Consider the following 16,962-nt stretch of genomic DNA (forward strand, 5'->3'; position numbering starts at 1 on the left):
AACAGCCACAGAAGGAAACAAATTAAAGATTACACTGCGTGAAGATCCCCAAGAGCTAGGGGAAATTCCACCCTAGCAAGGTTCTCTTTGCTTGTGTCAACATGTGGAAGTTATAAGTGGTATAAACAATATACTGCTGCATTACATTTCACAGTATTGTATTTTATACTCTGTGTTGCCTTCTTTACAAAAAATCCTTCCCTTCAGTGTTAGATGAAATGCTAGGTGCTGAAACTACAAGGAGAATTTTACAAGAATGTCAGAAAAAGGACAGAATGAAATTTTAAATATTGAAGATGTGAAGATCTCTGCAAATTAAACACAAGGCTAAGCAAGCACTGTCTTATTAAAAGGTGGATTTTATGGAAAAGGTGATAAAAATATTAAAAAACACTTTAAAAACAGAATGAGATATAATTAAACAATGAATGGAACATACTAGTTATATATGTTTGTCATAAACTCTATGAATTTGGTAATTAATTTGCAGTCTCCATTGCTGTGCCTTCATTATCCTATATAAAAAAATGAAAGTAATGTTGCTAACATTTGAGACCTCTGATAAAGCAGGTGGTGTAACAACCTAGCTTCCATTTACACTAGACTAAAATTAGAGTAAAGCTAGCAAAACTCATGCTGTTGCTTCAGGTTTGCACATTGTATACTGGAATTAACTTTAGTTTGGATCATAGTGGGCTGATCTGTTAACTGATCTTAGAAGTGATGTTAAAAAACTATAGCCAAGAACCTGGTTTGGAGGTCAAAAAAAAAATGAAGATTCTGAGACCAAATCTATGTTTTTTTTATTTTCCTTAAGAGATGAGAAAAGCCTGTTAGTAAGCTTCTTTCAAGGTAACTAATATTCTTTGCAACATTTTCAACAATATGGTATATATGTACAGAGAAGGGGAACTCAAGTTTCAAATAAAAAATGACCAGCCTATGCATGACTTGTAGCTATCCAGCATTTTGATTGCTCATGAATCCAAAAGCATGTCTGCCTTTTAAATCCACACCACTGGATTCTGTTTGCTGAAAAAAAGACCTTGTACACCAAGTTCAGGGGTTTGAGTGCAGTGACTTTCTTGCATTGCAATTAATATATTTCATCATAACAAGTCAGACTCTTTCTGTTTGCTTTAGACAACACCGACTTCACAATGGGCTCCATCAGTGCAGCAAATGCAGAGTTTTGTTTTGATGTATTCAAAGAGCTGAAAGTCCACCATGCCAACGACAACATCTTCTATTCCCCCCTAAGCATCATTTCAGCTCTGGCCATGGTCTATCTGGGAGCAAGAGGTAACACTCAGTCTCAGATGGAGAAGGTAAGTTACTTACACAGGTGTGAAGTGACCTCTACTTCTCCTTGTTGTTCTTTCTAAGTAACATCACTGAAATATATTAACCACTGACAAGGTTCTCACCTGTTTTAATGCACAAGAAGTAAGCCAAAGTCAGAAAATGGAGAACTGAACTGAGAGTTATTTAGAGAAAATACTAAAAAAAAAGAATATATTTTTACCATAGGGGGCAGTTAATTTTGACTTAGAAAAAAATATCTCAAGGACAATAACAAAATGGATTTCTAGTCAGAAAATTTGGTTATATGATTTTTTTTCCCTAAATGCTGACATCTTCTAGATAATGTGATCAGATTTTTTTTTAATGTATAAAAAAGATAGATCCCAGGTAGAAAGGAAGACAGAATATTATTAGCAGCACATAATATGTAACTCAGTTAATTTCTAGACGTTCACTAGAAAAAAGTATCTAAGCAGAGAGTGTTATTTACAGTTTCCAAGAAGGCCACAGAGGGCATAAACCAGTTGCAAGCTCACTAGTAAATTTTTAGTTTATCTTTATTCTCAGTTAGCACTTTTTTTTCCTGAGCCAATAGCTTTACCTCAAGCATTGCGTGTAAATCTCAAATTCACATCATTTGGTCATGCTTGTCATTTCTACCATGGGCATTTTCTCTTGCAGGTTCTTCACTTTGATAACGTTACAGGAGTTGGAGACACTACTGATCCCCAGGTAGAGAAACAACTTGATCTGCTTTCCTCCTCAGAACAAAACTAGAACTCTTCTGCCTCTCCTCCTGGCAGTTTCAGACCCTGTCCAAAACTATGGTAACACTCTCAAACCAAGCAGTCCTGTGGAGGGAAGAAAGGAGGGTGTAACTTATTTGTTAAAAACCAGGGAAAGAAGGCAGGTTGCACATCCTGCACCAGAGCAAGTGATGGTGTGAGGCAGGATGCTTTGGGCACCAGGGTGCCTTCCCGGGCAAGTGCTGCTGGGGGACAGCATGTGAAAGGGGCTCAGCACCTAGAGCCAGGGTACAGCAGTCAGAATTGTAGCTGAGACATCCAAAGAGGGGCAGGAAGATGCTGGGCAGAAAAGAACCCAGAAGTCTCAGTGTCAGGAACACAATTGCACTCGTACAAAAAGCACATTTCAGGGAATTTACCTTGAGAAGGATGAACTTGTTGGCTTAATGCACCATCACCAAAGCACCTGCTGTCCCAAAAGTGACAGCTGCACTGCAGCATGACTAACTACTAAAGACAATCCTTCAGGGTCTTATTTCTTAGATAAAAAGAAGCTAATGCAATGTATCTTCTTATTTTCATGTTTGCACCCCAGTGTGGCATTTCTGAATACATCCAGAAGTCATTCAAGGATCTTCTCTCAGGCATCACAATGCCAAATGCTACACACTCACTCAACATCGCTGACAGAATCTATATTGAAAAAACATACCCTGTTCTGCCGGTGAGTAGTGCTGCAACCTGACTTCAGTGGGATTTCCCATACAGGCCCCCGTGACTCTACCCTAGAGAAGCACCACCAGCAACAGCCCAGTGTCTGCTGGTGAAGAGGTCGTTGTGAGCCATGACGAGAACTGGTTCAGAACAAGTTTGAACCTTCCTGTTGTTGTCAGGTGGAGGCCAGGCAAAAGTACAGTGGCATAAAATATGCCCATGTTGCAACGGTCACAGGGAATAATTAAGATTGCTGTTCATTTGCTAGAAAATGGCTTTTAATTAAAAATGTAACTTTTCAGGGAAATTAAATACATTTTATGACCTGAAAGCATGAAGACTGAAATTGTCAAATTTGGATTTTTTCAAAGCCAAATACCAAATCTTCCCACTGAAAAGTAGCTTTGTTTTTGAAATCTAAGAATGTAAGAACACAATATTCAAAATAAAAGGTGCACACAAAGAGAAGGAAACAAACATTGTCCTTAAAAATGCTCATTACACTGAAAGTGTTTTGGTAAAACAAATAAAATTATTTCAAAATTTTAACTTAGAATCCTATCTGAAAAAGAAAGTGCCAGATCTAAATGTGTGAAGTAGTCTTTCTTGTTGAGCTTTAAGATTCTGTTACCAGAGGACAGCTGCGACTGACATACTCGAACACAGGGGTAAATGTTCACTGTTCTTTTAACCATTCAGCTTCATGTCACAATCTTGCATCTCACATTCCTAAATTTTCAAGTTCTCATCAGTCTGACAACAGTAATCCTGTTCACAGGAATACTTAGAGTGTGCGAAGAAATTCTACAGAGCGGGACTGGAAGAAGTTGACTTCAAAACAGCTACAGAGGAAGCAAGACAGCTCATTAATTCCTGGGTGGAGAAAGAGACAAATGGTAAGGACTGAAAAATTAGTAGCAGATATTTCCCCCCCTACCTACCATAATCTATACCCTTCTTTTCCTTTCCTCATAATGTCTAGAAAAAGTGGGTCAAGCAAGAGCAGGTTGCTTCTTGCTATGAAAACAACTCCAGAGAGCAGCACCCTCAGCCCTGTACCCTTCATTGAAGGTATGTGCACACACCGGAGGAGGTGTATCTTACCATGCTTCTGCCTGCCTCTTTCTTAAAGGACGGATTCAAGATTTCCTTGTGTCAGGCTCTGTTGATCTTGATACTGCACTGGTCCTTGTGAATGCCATTTACTTCAAAGGGATATGGAAGACAGCGTTTAAAGAAGACAACACTCAGGAAGTGCCCTTCAATGTGACAGAGGTAGGAGGGCATGGACACAGCTTCTGGCCAAGACAGCTGTTGGCTCACAGCCAGCAGGCTGGATGCTCCACATACAACCTGCTGCTGTCACAGGTCGGGTATTTAGACGGGTTCCTCATTGTCAGAACCTGAGCCTAAGGCCAAGAAGTGTTTGCAAGAGCTGTGTCTGACCAGGCTTCCAGGGAACACCAACAGACAAGGGGGGAATGGAGACACAGCTCTTCTTCAAAAGCAACATGCTTGAAGATTGAGTCCTGTCCCTTATGCATTTGCCTGCTTAAGGAAAAAATTGCTCCCCAGTCACGTAGTCTCACATTTCTCTCTCTGCAGCAAGAAAGCAGACCTGTGCAAATGATGAGCCAGAACAGCACCTTCAAAGTGGCAGCGGTGGCTGCAGAGAAAGTGAAGATCCTGGAGCTTCCGTATGCAGGCGGAGAGCTGAGCATGTTGGTGCTGTTGCCTGATGACATCTCTGGCCTGGAGCAGGTATGGCCCTGGCCGGGAAGCAGAAGAGTTGTCATTTGAGTGGGACTTGGCTGCCATCATCCCTTTTGCTGTCCATTTACATGCCGGCTGCCCACAGCACGGCTGTGCCAGGCAGGCAGGGGAGTACCAAAGCCCCCCAGGTGCCACCAGGTGTTCAGGCAGAGACTGGCCCCTTAGGAGGGCCCTGGGCTCAGTCTAGTAAAATGAACGTAAAGGACCATAGTGCTGCTGTAGCCCTGCAAAATAGGATGTTGCTATACATACCGATCTCCATCAGGCACCAGAAACAGACATGCTACAGGATGTTTTTTCATTTCAAGTGATTTCAGCCTTCCAGGAGAGCACTCAATAGTTTGTTAAACAAGAAAATTTTATCAAAGGGGAAATTAAAACAGGTGTGATGAGGAAAGCATTCCAAGAGCTGACTAAGAGAAAAAATGGGAAAAGTAGCATTAGAAAGCAACTAAGATGAGGGAAGAGATCAATAAAGTAAGTTCCAGGTGGAACAGTTTTGGGGCCAATTTGATTTGATGTTTTCAAGAATGCTGTTTTCACAAAAAAAGCCTTGATCTGATAAAGAAATTTTCAGATGACAAAGTTTTGGAGAACATCTTCAAGACAGATGAGATATAGGCTGTAGTCAGGAAGAAGCATATAAGGTAAACAAATCCATTTAAGATTATATGTAAGTACTACTGTGTACACAAAGCAGATGGAAAAAAATAGTAACAAATGGTATAAATACAGCTGTTAAGGCCATTGCAATCTTGTTTTAGGCATTTCATTCCTTGCCTCTCTTTGCAGCTTGAGAACAAAATCAGCTTTGACAAACTCATAGAATGGACCAGTCCCAATGTGATGGAAAAGAAGAGAGTGAAAGTGTACCTCCCACGCATGAAGATTGAGGAAAAATATAACCTCACAAGTGTCTTGACAGCCTTGGGTATGACCGACCTGTTCAGCCCTTCAGCCAATCTCTCTGGCATCTCTTCAGCAGAGAGCCTGAAGGTGTCTGAGGCCGTCCACGAGGCGTACATGGAAGTCAGTGAAGAGGGCACCGAGACAGCAGGCTCGGAGGGTGTGATGGGAGACATTGAACAGTCCTCTGAGTCTGAAGAGTTTAGGGCTGACCACCCATTCCTTTTCTTAATCAAACACAACCCAACCAACATCATCCTCTTCTTTGGTAAATATTATTCTCCGTGAGGAGAAAAAGAGATGGAAATAATGCTTACCTTCCCCTCAGAATAAGACCCCTTTTACTTTAGTATTGTAGTATAATCTCATCTCTTCACTATTTTCTCCAAGAGGAAAGCCTTAAATATCTAGGGAGATATTCTTGAAGAAGGGTGTGACTTTTCAGATCTCTAGGTGCAGGTATTTCTGCTCACACAACTTGTATGCAGGATTCATATCCAGGATTGAGTGAGAATTTCAGCAAGTAGTTCAGAATATTTCCCATTGTAATTGAACAACTTTGAAAGACAGGACAATTGGTTTGATTTTTGTGAGAAATCCTGCCACTATTATTGAGAATCTGGTTTCTCTGTAGCAGTTCTGTGAAATAAACATACCTTTCAGAATAATCCTGTTCCTTTCTGTTCAACTTGCTGGGTAACCATCCTTGAATTAATGCCTGGACAACCTGCAGATGAAATTCTAAACTTCAGCAAAGCATTCTTCTTCCAAGAATGCATTTGGGCTTCTTTGTCCTGCACATACGATACGGCTATGTCTTTTGCTCTGAGGGAGCATGCAGAATGTCTACCATTTCTTCATAAATCATCACCTCCAAGCACAACATCTTCCTGACTGATACGATTTCCCATCTTCATTCCAGTGACATATCATTGATTTTGTGAATGTTAATTGGTGGTCCCTCTATTTATTCTAATAAAAGCATTGCAAACTAAACATGTCATTACATCTGTGTTACTGCACCACATAACCTGAAACATATGATATAGTTGGTAGTGATTATTGACACAAGTGTTTAGTCTAGGATTTGGATCCTATTTTCAAAACCAATTGTACTCCTATGTGAAGTTACTAAACAGATTAAGAACTTTTTTTTTTATTTTGAGCTTAAGTAAAGTAAACCCTACAGTTCCTGTTCCTACCTTGAGCTTATCTCCATATGGTATATCAAGTAGCTAAACTTTTTTTTTTTAATTTGCTATTGTAATTCCAGATTTTTTTAAAATATTTCCTCTAAATGTCCTCAGTAAATATATCAAGGTCATGCCTAAAAGATAGAGCTTCAAAAACATGAGAACAGTGTTTGTCTTAAAAGGTGTACAGCTTCAGCTCTCTAACACCCACAAGAATCATACAACGACATCTTTCTTACTGCCTCTTGATGTAATAATTCTCCAGAGATGTTACTTCCTATTTCACAGTCTCTAGAGGCAAGGTTTCAGTTTATCCAGTTAAAAGGATTATTAGTGTTAACTGCTGAGTTAAGCAATCTTCCTTCTGCTGAGATGCACATACAGAACTGCAAATTCAGTACTTGAAAAAGGCTAAAAAAAGGGGACACATGATGGTATTTGGAGCTGCCTCAACCATTTGTGAAGTCAGCATTAAATATAACTTGAAATGATGATGCTGGCAGCAGGGAAGCACATTTTCATAGATGCTATGAAGTCTATGGGAGAGCTGCAAATACTGGTTTTCTGGAGACATTCATAAACGATTAGCTACGGTTAATATAAGTATTCAAGAAAAAATTGTTTCAAGAGATACGACATTTCAAGGTTTACCATGTACATTATGTTCTGTTTTTCTTATACCCAAAAGCAGTCAACAGCGTTTTGCTGCAACTAAAAAAATTTACAAATCAGGATTGGTAAAATACTGTCCTAAGGAGCAGAGTGTATTATGAAACTGTTACTAAACTGAAATGAGGATGTCTGTCACTCTGCACTTTCTAGGTGCAATGGCTATAAAATTATGAACATTTATTATGGAGGTATTTATTACATAATGAAGAAAAAATAGCTATTCCCTTGTTTAATCGTTCTTTTGTTTGACAGTTATTTTAAAGCAAAGAAATTGAGAAAATCAAGGCTGAAATGGTAAGTGGCTTCCTAAAAGTGCATGAGAGAGGTTTTCAAGGTACCAAGTCCACGTGATGTTCTCGCTGTGAAGCACACCCATTTGGCTCTTTCTAAACTGGGCCATTAGGTGTCACTAGGCATACAAAGTGATGTCTATCAGTTTTCCGAAACAGAGATATCTACTTGAAAACTAGGTTTGGGAGCTTAGTGTAGGTTCCAATTTTGTTGTTATGCTAACTTTTGTGTAAGGAGATGATCCTGATCGATATACTGAAAATGTAGACCAGTGGCTCTGTTCTTGGAACCCAGTGATTTTTGAAGAAAAAGACAGAAATATTATTTGGTGAAAATCCAGAGGCATTTTAAGATGTCTGTGCCCTGAATGAAAAAATACTGTCACAGTCAAATACTGTAGAAGAGATAGAGCTAATTGGTTTATGAAGGAGAAAATGTCCTCTGAAGAGGATAAAATGAGAGTCAGAAGTGCAGATTCAGCAAAGTCGAATAAAGTCTATACCCCCTTATCAACAGCTGGGCCCAGAACTGTGCCTGTGCATTGCTGGTCTGAGCCAGCAGGACTTGCTGTAAAGGCATTGCCATGGGGAATGTGGGTGCTGCAGCTCCCGTGGGAAGCAATTCTGCAAAGAGCAGCATGGGGGATATTGCAAAAGTATGAGGGAAGAGCATCCATGAAGGGAGCAAAGACTGCCTTCCGAGCTCTGAAGTCCAACAAGAGCTTAAAAACATGTACCACAGTTCCCACAAAGTCTAGGTATTGTCCCGTAGCCCTTTTGTTCCCTGGCAGTATGATTGAAATTAGTACCTCAATAAATTGCCATCTGTTCATCCGCTACACTCTATTTTCACTAGAGTACTGTGTTATTTTGGATACACAGTACTGCTAGAGGTCTGAGGAACAAAAACAGCCACATGCAAACACATTCTTTTCAATGCTGCATAGGACAGCATTAGAATTGCTCTGTGGACTAAGTGTGCCTTTCCTTTTCATGTCATTTGGGGAAGGGTTAGAGCTGACACATCTTCTCTGCCCTTTGGGGAATGTAATTGTCTAAAGAAAGGCCTACCTTCTCCTAAGCAAGCCAAACCCATGGCTGAAGGCACAGAACTTTACAGGCAGTATGCTCTAATCATAGCCACCAGAGGAAAAGCACTCAGAGAACCTCCTGGACTCCAGAGGAAAAGCTGTCCTGGGCTCCCCAAAAATATTTGAGAAAGCACAGCATGCTCAATCAAACTGAAAACTACATATCCACTTTGGCTTTGATACAGAGCAGTGGTCCAGTTTTCTGTTTCTTGTGGCTAGTGAGCTAGGAGTCTTCAGTCTGGAAAAGAGACAGCAGAGAGGGGATTGTCAAGGAGCAGCAATGGTGAGACTGCTCTGCCAGGGAAGGAGACCCTGGGCAGCAGGTGGCAGACAGTAAGGCCAGCAGGGCAGGGGCTTCCCTGCTAAGATGTTCAATGCTTTAGTTCCCAATACTACCACTACAGTCCAGCGATTCCCAAAGAAGTCTGTAGCAATGAGGTAGGTCAAATACCAAGCCTGGAATTTATGTCCACACATCAGGGTTTAGTAGTCCTAACCAGAAAACTGTTACACATCAAGGAGTTAGTGACCCACAAAAAAATTGACCTGATCAGGCACAGGCACGTGTTGTGCTATGGTGTGCTATGCTGTGCTGCACATATCTCTTGGCCTCCAGGCCTACACTGTGCTGAACATACCTCATAGCTGTGGGATAAACTCCACCTGCTAATCGTAATGGAGGAGCTCGTAGATGGTCCCAAACTGACACCTGGTGATGCTGCTGCTAGCACATCCTTGTCTTTATCTTGAAGTGAAGCAGTATAGTTCTATATAAATGTACTTTTCTTCCACAGTAGAAATAATAAACAGAGTTGTTTACTTCTAAGAACATACCTATAAAATTTGTAAAGGTCACACCACCAATGAACCTCTGCATGTAGGGGATATGCGAAGTGTGCTGTGCCCTGCATAAAGATCTATCCAATGCTGCACAGCTTGGGGTTCCCACCATCTGAAGGGACATGAAATTATCTGTGCTCTCTCCTTTTTCCCTCTCATGTTACTTCCAATAAAATGCATTTTAATCAGTTTCATAGTAGTGTCCAAAATGAACACTTGCAATGGTACATTACAGGGTCCATCTCAGTGGGGTTAATGGCCAGGCACAGGGATGCAAGGTAGCAAGGGCCATAATCAAGAGACTCAATTTAAATTCTTCTCTCCGGTGAGGGGGTGTAGACACCCATGGAGGCATCTCACAGCTCTATCACAAACAGTGCTCTGATTCAAGGGAGGGCAGTTGCTTCAGATGGGCCTGAGACCAGGCAGCCAGACTCCTAAGAAAGGGATGATGTCAAGAGCAGAGGTTTCTGAAGTCCTGGATGATATGGAGACAATGACAGAGATTGACTTTTTAGTATCTCTTCTGACACAGGAACATAAGGGTATTATAAGAAGTTAGTAGGAAGCAGATACAAAAGAAACAAATAGAGGTAGCTGAATGATAGACCTCATGGTCAAAGGATGCTGGAGATGATAAAAATTTACATGATTTTAAATGGAGATTGAACAAAACTGTGGAAGATAAATTCATTGAGAGGTAATAAAATTACAGAAAATACTACCAGCTATTGAAGTCTCAGGACTGAAAATAGCTTTTGTTAAGACCCTGACAGCATGACCAACCTCAGCAGGAGCTTTCCCCCACACGCTCTGTGCATGCGTTCAGGAGCCTGTACAGGGCACTGGCACCATTTTAATACTAGGGGTGTTCTTTGTGGGAGGAGGACATGAACTGTCCTTGGCCAGTCACAGCCAGTTGCAGCTAGCCCTGTAATGAATGAAAAGAACTTGTATTACAAATCTTCAGACAGTCAGAGGAGCATATGGCATCTCTCCTCGAGCATAATTAAGAAAGGGTTGTGGGAGAAATGCAAGAGGTATGTTTAGAGAAACAAAACAGAGGAGAGACTTAACAGGAGATGTTATTGAGAGCACAGTGGAAGGCATGCTCTTGGGAGGAGGTGCTCCATGCCAGAGGAGGCACCCCTGAGGGACTGCAGCCACAGGTAACCCATGCCAGAGCAGTGACACCTAAGAGGGACTGCAGCCCACAGGTGACCAACACTGGAACAAGGAGACTAGACTACAGGAAAAAAGTGGGCAGCAACAACTGGCAGATAGAAAGAGTTACACATCAGCCCCAGCCTCTTGCATTCCCTTGCATTACCAAAGGGACTGGGGAGCACTGAGTGTAACAAGAAAGCTAAAACTAGGAAGCAGAGAAGGAGACTTTTTGGACTGAAGCTGAGTGTGGGGAAGCAGGATGAAAGGTCTAAGTGTGTAGTTTGTGACATTGGTTTTTGTCAATACTTGAATCAACAACACAAATTTTATGTTAATCAGTAAGAAATTATGTGAAACTCCCCAAGTCAAGACTGTTGCCCACAACAGAAGTCCATTTCAGCTGAGCCCTGGAACTCCAGTCACTGCCTGAAATCCACCGTAGGTGCTTGTTTCCAGGCCTGGACCTCAGACACAAGCTTTGTAGCCTTGTCTCCAGGCCCATCTCTTTTCCTCATTACTAGGTGTCAGGGCTCTGAATGCACTAATAAGCCTTTAATGGTCCTGACCAAGCACACCTGGGAGCCTCTACCCACACCTATGGGCCCAGAAGCAATAAGCTATGCCCTGGATCTTCAGTCCTTCTCTGTGCTACATTAGAGGTGTGCCAGTTTCCAGTTCAAACACAGCTGTGTCCATGACTGGCCAAGAACTTCTAGTGTGACCTTGGCCCTGCCTTGTGATCACTGAACCTGAGCCTAGCTCTAACACGTGAACTAGCTTTCTGGTTTGTCTTTGGACCTGCCTCATAGGCATGACATTCCCTTATGATCTGGACTCCTGGTTGGAGCTGCCCTTGATCTCTGGGCCTGCTCTGCTCAGGTCCTGTAGGATGCAGCCCTGGCTTGTAAGGCTGCTGTCCGGCTGGCTGTGGGATCCCCCTTGCCTCCTGGTTTGTCTTTCCTTGGGGAAAAGCTGGGCCTTGCTGCTCCCTGGCAGTGAGCTCAGGCCTCCCCTGGCCCAGCTGAGATGCCATCTCTGCTCCTGCATGGCAAAGGGAGGCAGCAGCCGCTACAGGGTCAGGGCTTTGCCGCCCCTTGCAGACCCACGGGCTGTAACTGGTGGAGATGGTTGGCAGCAGCATTTGGTGGCCAGTGGCCTGCTCCCTGAGCCTTTCAGCAATGAAGCGGGATGGTATGGGCACGGGGCATTTGTCCTGGCATGTTCGTGGCAGTGCTCCGATATATACTCAATTTGAAAGGCCCCACCATAGCAAAAACTCAGCCACCGCCCTCTGTTTCAGAGAGACTTTACTCATGTGGCTTGCTTGATTGCCATACCTGCTTCACATTCATGAGGGACCTGTGTGACAGCCTCCATGGTCAGGTCCACCTCTTGATCACCAGCCCATCTGCATATGGCATCTCTCCTTAGACTTCCCTATGTTTCGTGGGCCCATCAAGCTACAAATAGCTCACCAGTGCCTCCCCCATGGGGCATTAACCACCATCCAGGAGTCAGTATAGAAATTACTGGCCACTTTTCTCCTTCAGCAATCTCTAGGACTAGTTGGATGGCTTTTGCCTCTGCAAAGTGACTTGACTTACCTTCCCCTTCAGTGGCTTAGATGACTTGTCATGTGGGACTCCACACAGCAGCTTTCCACTTCTGACAGTTTCCTACAATGCAACAGGATCCATCGGTAAACAGCCTTTCACCTTCTGATAACTCATTAGAAGGTGACCCTGCTTGGGCACAAGCCACCTCCTCAGGCAATGTTCCAAAATCTCTGTCTTCTGGCCAGTCCATGGTCTCTTCCAGGGTTCCTGGGTGGCTGGGTTTCCCCAGAGGAGCCCATTGTGTGATCAACGCTACCCACTTACTCCGTGTAGTGCTGGTCACGTGATGTGTAGAGGAGTTTGAAGGTCTGATGTAGCACAGGCAAGTGTGGTGCCAAGAGGAGCTATGCTTCTGTACCAGCAACTTCTGAAGAAGCTCAAAAACCCCCTTTTATGCTGCTAGCATCTCTTTGTCAGAGATCTTTGCTTGTATCTCTCTGAACATTTTCTGCCCAGCAGAGGGCCCAGAGAACAGGAGAGGTGCTTGAGGACTGGAGAGGAAGGCCAAGGTCACTCCAGTCTTCGAAAAGGGCAAGAAGGAGGACCCAGGAAACTGGTGCTGACTGTACCTGATCCCAGCTCTCACTTGTAGATTGACTTTCTGGCTTGCTTTTGGACCTGCCATGTCACTATACTGCCTTATGATCTGAAGACTTGGTTGGACCTGCCACCATTTCAGGGTCTGTCCTGCTTCCCTTGCTCAGGTGCCATGAGGCTGTTCCTGGTCAGTGAATCTCCCATCCCACAGGGAGCAGCTAGTTCTCACAGCTCCCTAACCTTGGGCTCTGTAGATGGACTTTGGCCCTGGTACTTCTCTTGCTGTGTCCATGGATGTTGATGGACCCTGTTCCTGGCATTTGGTTCTGCCTCCTTATGGCCAGATCTTGTGGTGTGGCACCGGCTGGTGAAGGCACTGCCCACCTTGGAGGTGACCCTTGGCCAGTCTTGCTGTCCTCATGGAGCAGCCCTGCTCCTGCTGCTCCTGGCAGTCTACCCACAGTATTGTCTGCTTAGTTTATAGCTCTCCAATCTGACTACAAGGATATTCTGGGAGATCATTCTGAAGGCCTTAGTAAAGTCAGGGTGTACAATATCCTCTGCTCTCCCCCTGTCTGCAGAACAAGCCATCCCATTCTAAAAATGAGGATGGTCAGGAGAGATTTGCCCTTGGTAAATCTGTGCTGGCTTTTTCCATCATGTTTTATTCCTTCATGTGTCTTGAAATGCTCCCAGGAGGCTTTGCTTTGAAGTGTTCCGTAGTGATTCAAACTCAAATACAATTGTACGTCAAGGAATTAGTGATACACATAACAACTGACACAAGAAAGCACAGGCCGGTGCTGTGCCTAGCCTATAGGTTGGCTTCCCATCCTGTGCTGTGCTGCACATACCCCTGGGCTGCAGGGTAAACTTTGTGTGCCAGTCAGAAGGAGAGGATGTGTAGGTAGCTCCCACTTGGCATAGGCGATTGCGCCATCTGTGTCCTTTTATTTACCATAAAGTGAGGCAGCATGTTTTCATGTGAACATCCTTTTGTTTCAGAGTAGAAATTAATTTAGTTGTTTTCTTCTTTGGAAAATCCTGTGAGAGCTCTAAAAGCCAAAGTGGCAGGGAACATCTGTCTTCATGGATGGGACCTGCACTGCATGCCATTCCTTGACTGGTGGTCTGTCCAATGCTGCACAACTTGGGGTTCCCTGCATCTGAGGGAATTGAGATTATCTATACTATCCTCTTTTTCCTTTTAACATGAGCTGCAATAAATGGTATTTTAGCAATATCTTACAGAGTCTGAGTGCCTTTCTTAATGCAGATCATAATGAACACTAGCCTTACTGCCTTGCAGTGCTTGCTTACACCTTCTCACTGACTGCAGCACCTGTAAACTCCTGAATTCTCCTTCTTTTCCTTTCTGAAAATTAGTCACTTTTCCAAATCATCAGGAACCTTCCCTGAGCATCCTGACTTTTCCTTAGTCTTCTTTTTGCTGTTCTACCTAAAGAAGCCTTTTTTACTGCCCTTGTCAGTTTTCCCTCCAGCAGATTTTTTGCTTTTTGAATTCCATCCTTTCATGTACAGGGAAAGCTTCTATACTCCTTCCTGGTGTATTCTCCTTGCTTCCAACTCTCATACACTTTTTGCCTTTGAGCTCAGTCAGAATGAAGGCACCTTCATCGTCAGAGACAGCCTGTATATTGCTTCAGCAGCAAGACAATGTGGCATGCATAGGAGCAAGTGAAAGGCTTTACATGTAGGTGAGGCTGAAACTCATTCAGCCACAGTGAGGATGATCTTCAGGTTCTGGGTCAAATACTCACTTCCAACCTGTTCCTGGTGTGTGGGATGCAATGATCACTGTAAGTTATGCCATGAACGTCACATCAACCTATGTCAGATCTAATGTCCACGGGGGAGCATTAAGAAATTATCAGTTGTACAATGAAGACTGAGCCCATACCAGGTTAAAATGAATGTAAGATGTCCAATATGGGATGTCACAATGACAAGAGCATTGCCAGATGCCCCTGTCATAGTCTGCTAGAGACCAAGGCAGCACTGCAGGCAACAATGTCTGTCTCTTCTGAATGACACAATGCTGCTGCAGAAAGGTGCCAGCCGGGCTATGAGCTCCTGTCTGAAGGAGTGTGACCAACACCTCATTTTCTTTGCACTGGGGAAAAAACACAGTCCCACGGAACAACTGAGAGAGAAACCATCATTGATAGCTACAGCACCAAGTCTGCAGTGACAAGCAGTTGGAAAGTCAGCTGTAATCATTCTGGGTAAAATGATTTCTGTCTGTGAGTGGTTGCTTCTGTCCCTCATCAAAAGACATCTTCCAGATTCACAATGTCGAGTGAAGACAAACACAAAATAATTAATATGCTCCTTCCTGCTGGCAAAAGAACAGGAACAAGAAGGAGAAAAAACTCTTTTGAGTTCTGTGTAGGTTTTTGTGATTGGATGAGAGGCTTTGGTCTGTGAGATGACCTGGACTTCATATCCTTTTGGATAAAAAGTGCCTTTTATACTCTTATGTGTCCAAGGCTCAGGTACTCAAGAGTTTATTGGTTTAGGGACAGCTCCACAATGAAAGGCCTGGCAGAGGAAAGGGCAGCAGAGCCTTAGCTGACCTCTTTCTTGGGACAAGCATTGTCAAACAAGGATGTGTGGCGGAACTGTTTGTACTGCTTTGCACAGCTGTGCTGGACAGGGCAGTCCACTACCAATTGTCCCAGGCAGCCTCTCAACTGCAGGAAGATTTGCTTACTCTCTCTAGACCCCATGTCAAGCTGACTATACAAGACCTTTTGTATGAAGATGCTATGCTGATGGCCTGTTCTGATCCAGTTCTTCATTTGCTCATGGACAGATTCTGTTGCTTACAACTGGTTTGGCATTAACTGTCAGTTTGAGCACAGAAAACCCAAACAGATTTCTAGGAAAGAGTGCATCATGTCTTTCTCATACATTATCAAAGCTGAACTTCTCAGCCTCCATGTCTTTGCTTACTGTAGGTGTGTTCTAAATCTGAAACCTGAGTTCTGGAAGAGAAAACATGGCTTTTGTATAACTTACGAAGCAAAGCTCTGCATCAAACACATACAAAACTTGTACAGGTCTGGAACTAGGACACTACAAAGAAGTGAAATTCACCAGGTATAAAAAATACCTCTGGGATCTTTTTTATTCGATACTTGCAGTGTGATGGTGTGAAAAAAATGATCACTAACAAAACTACAGCTGCTTCTTAGATATGTTTGTAGGTCCTAAAATACAGGCCATTTGTGATGAGCTGGGCCTGTGGCACATGTCTGGACACATATAATTAATGTGTGATAAACCAGATTAAGGGAAGGGGAATCATGGTTGTTTAGGAGAGAGCCTTGAGGGACACTTGAAGGCAGAGTTGACTGAGTTAAATGTACTGGCCAAGTCTTATGTGCAGTAATGGAAGACTAGTGTGGTAGAAATAGAAATAAACCCCTGTGAGCACAAAGTGGCCCTGAATAAAAAAGGGATGATGAGTGAAAATAGTGGCACAGTTCTGAGGTGGTTTACTATAAAGAGTGTGAAAAAGCAGCTTAACAGGTGTAGACACATAGAATTACAGAATCATAGAACACCTCAAGTTGGAAGGGACTCATAAGGATCATTAAGTCCAACTCCCTGCTCCCTGCAGGACTGCCTAAACCAAACCCAAATGACTAAAATCATTGTCCAGATGCTCCTTGCACTCGGACAGGATTGGTGCTGTGACCACTTCCCTGGGGAGCCTGTTCCAGTGACCCACCACCTTCTCAGTGAAGAACCTTCTCCTAATGTCCCATAGGAGCTTCCCCTGACACAGCTTCGTTCCATTTCCTGCTGTCCTGTCACTGGTGGGCCAGAGAGAGCAGATCAGCACCTCCCCCTCCACAGCCCCCTGCCCTGAGGAAGTTGTAGGCTGCCATGAGGTCACCTCTCAGCCTTCTCTTCTCCCAGCTGAACCAGCCAGGTGACCCCAGCTGCTCCTCGTAAGTCTTGCCCTTGAGGCCTGTCCACCATGCTTGTTGCCCTCCTCTGGACACACTCTCACAATCTGATGTCCTTCTCATACTGAGGTGCCCAAACCCCCCTAGTACGTGAGGTGGGACCGCACCAGCACA

The 16,962-nt window shown here is 43.5% G+C and overlaps 1 protein-coding gene across 1 annotated transcript; it reads left to right on the plus strand.

The window, feature by feature from the left end:
- The first annotated feature begins 1,136 nt into the window (after positions 1-1,136).
- Positions 1,137-5,732, plus strand: LOC119144683 (ovalbumin-related protein Y-like). Its single transcript, XM_037380315.1, has 7 exons — positions 1,137-1,328; positions 1,987-2,037; positions 2,647-2,775; positions 3,544-3,661; positions 3,898-4,040; positions 4,371-4,526; positions 5,331-5,732. The coding sequence occupies exons 1-7, from the start codon at positions 1,161-1,163 to the stop codon at positions 5,730-5,732; spliced, it is 1,167 nt and encodes a 388-aa protein (XP_037236212.1). The 5' UTR covers positions 1,137-1,160.
- The last annotated feature ends 11,230 nt before the right edge of the window (positions 5,733-16,962 follow it).

This window comes from Falco rusticolus, chromosome 3, assembly GCF_015220075.1.
Source record: "Falco rusticolus isolate bFalRus1 chromosome 3, bFalRus1.pri, whole genome shotgun sequence".
Classification (NCBI taxonomy): domain Eukaryota; kingdom Metazoa; phylum Chordata; class Aves; order Falconiformes; family Falconidae; genus Falco; species Falco rusticolus.

Coding starts and splice junctions, on each gene's coding strand:
- LOC119144683 (XM_037380315.1), top strand. CDS start 1,161: ATGGGCTCCATCAGTGCAGCAAATGCAGAGTTTTGTTTTGATGTATTC. Junction 1,329..1,986: donor CTCAGTCTCAGATGGAGAAG/GTAAGTTACTTA, acceptor TTTCTCTTGCAG/GTTCTTCACTTTGATAACGT. Junction 4,527..5,330: donor ACATCTCTGGCCTGGAGCAG/GTATGGCCCTGG, acceptor CTCTCTTTGCAG/CTTGAGAACAAAATCAGCTT.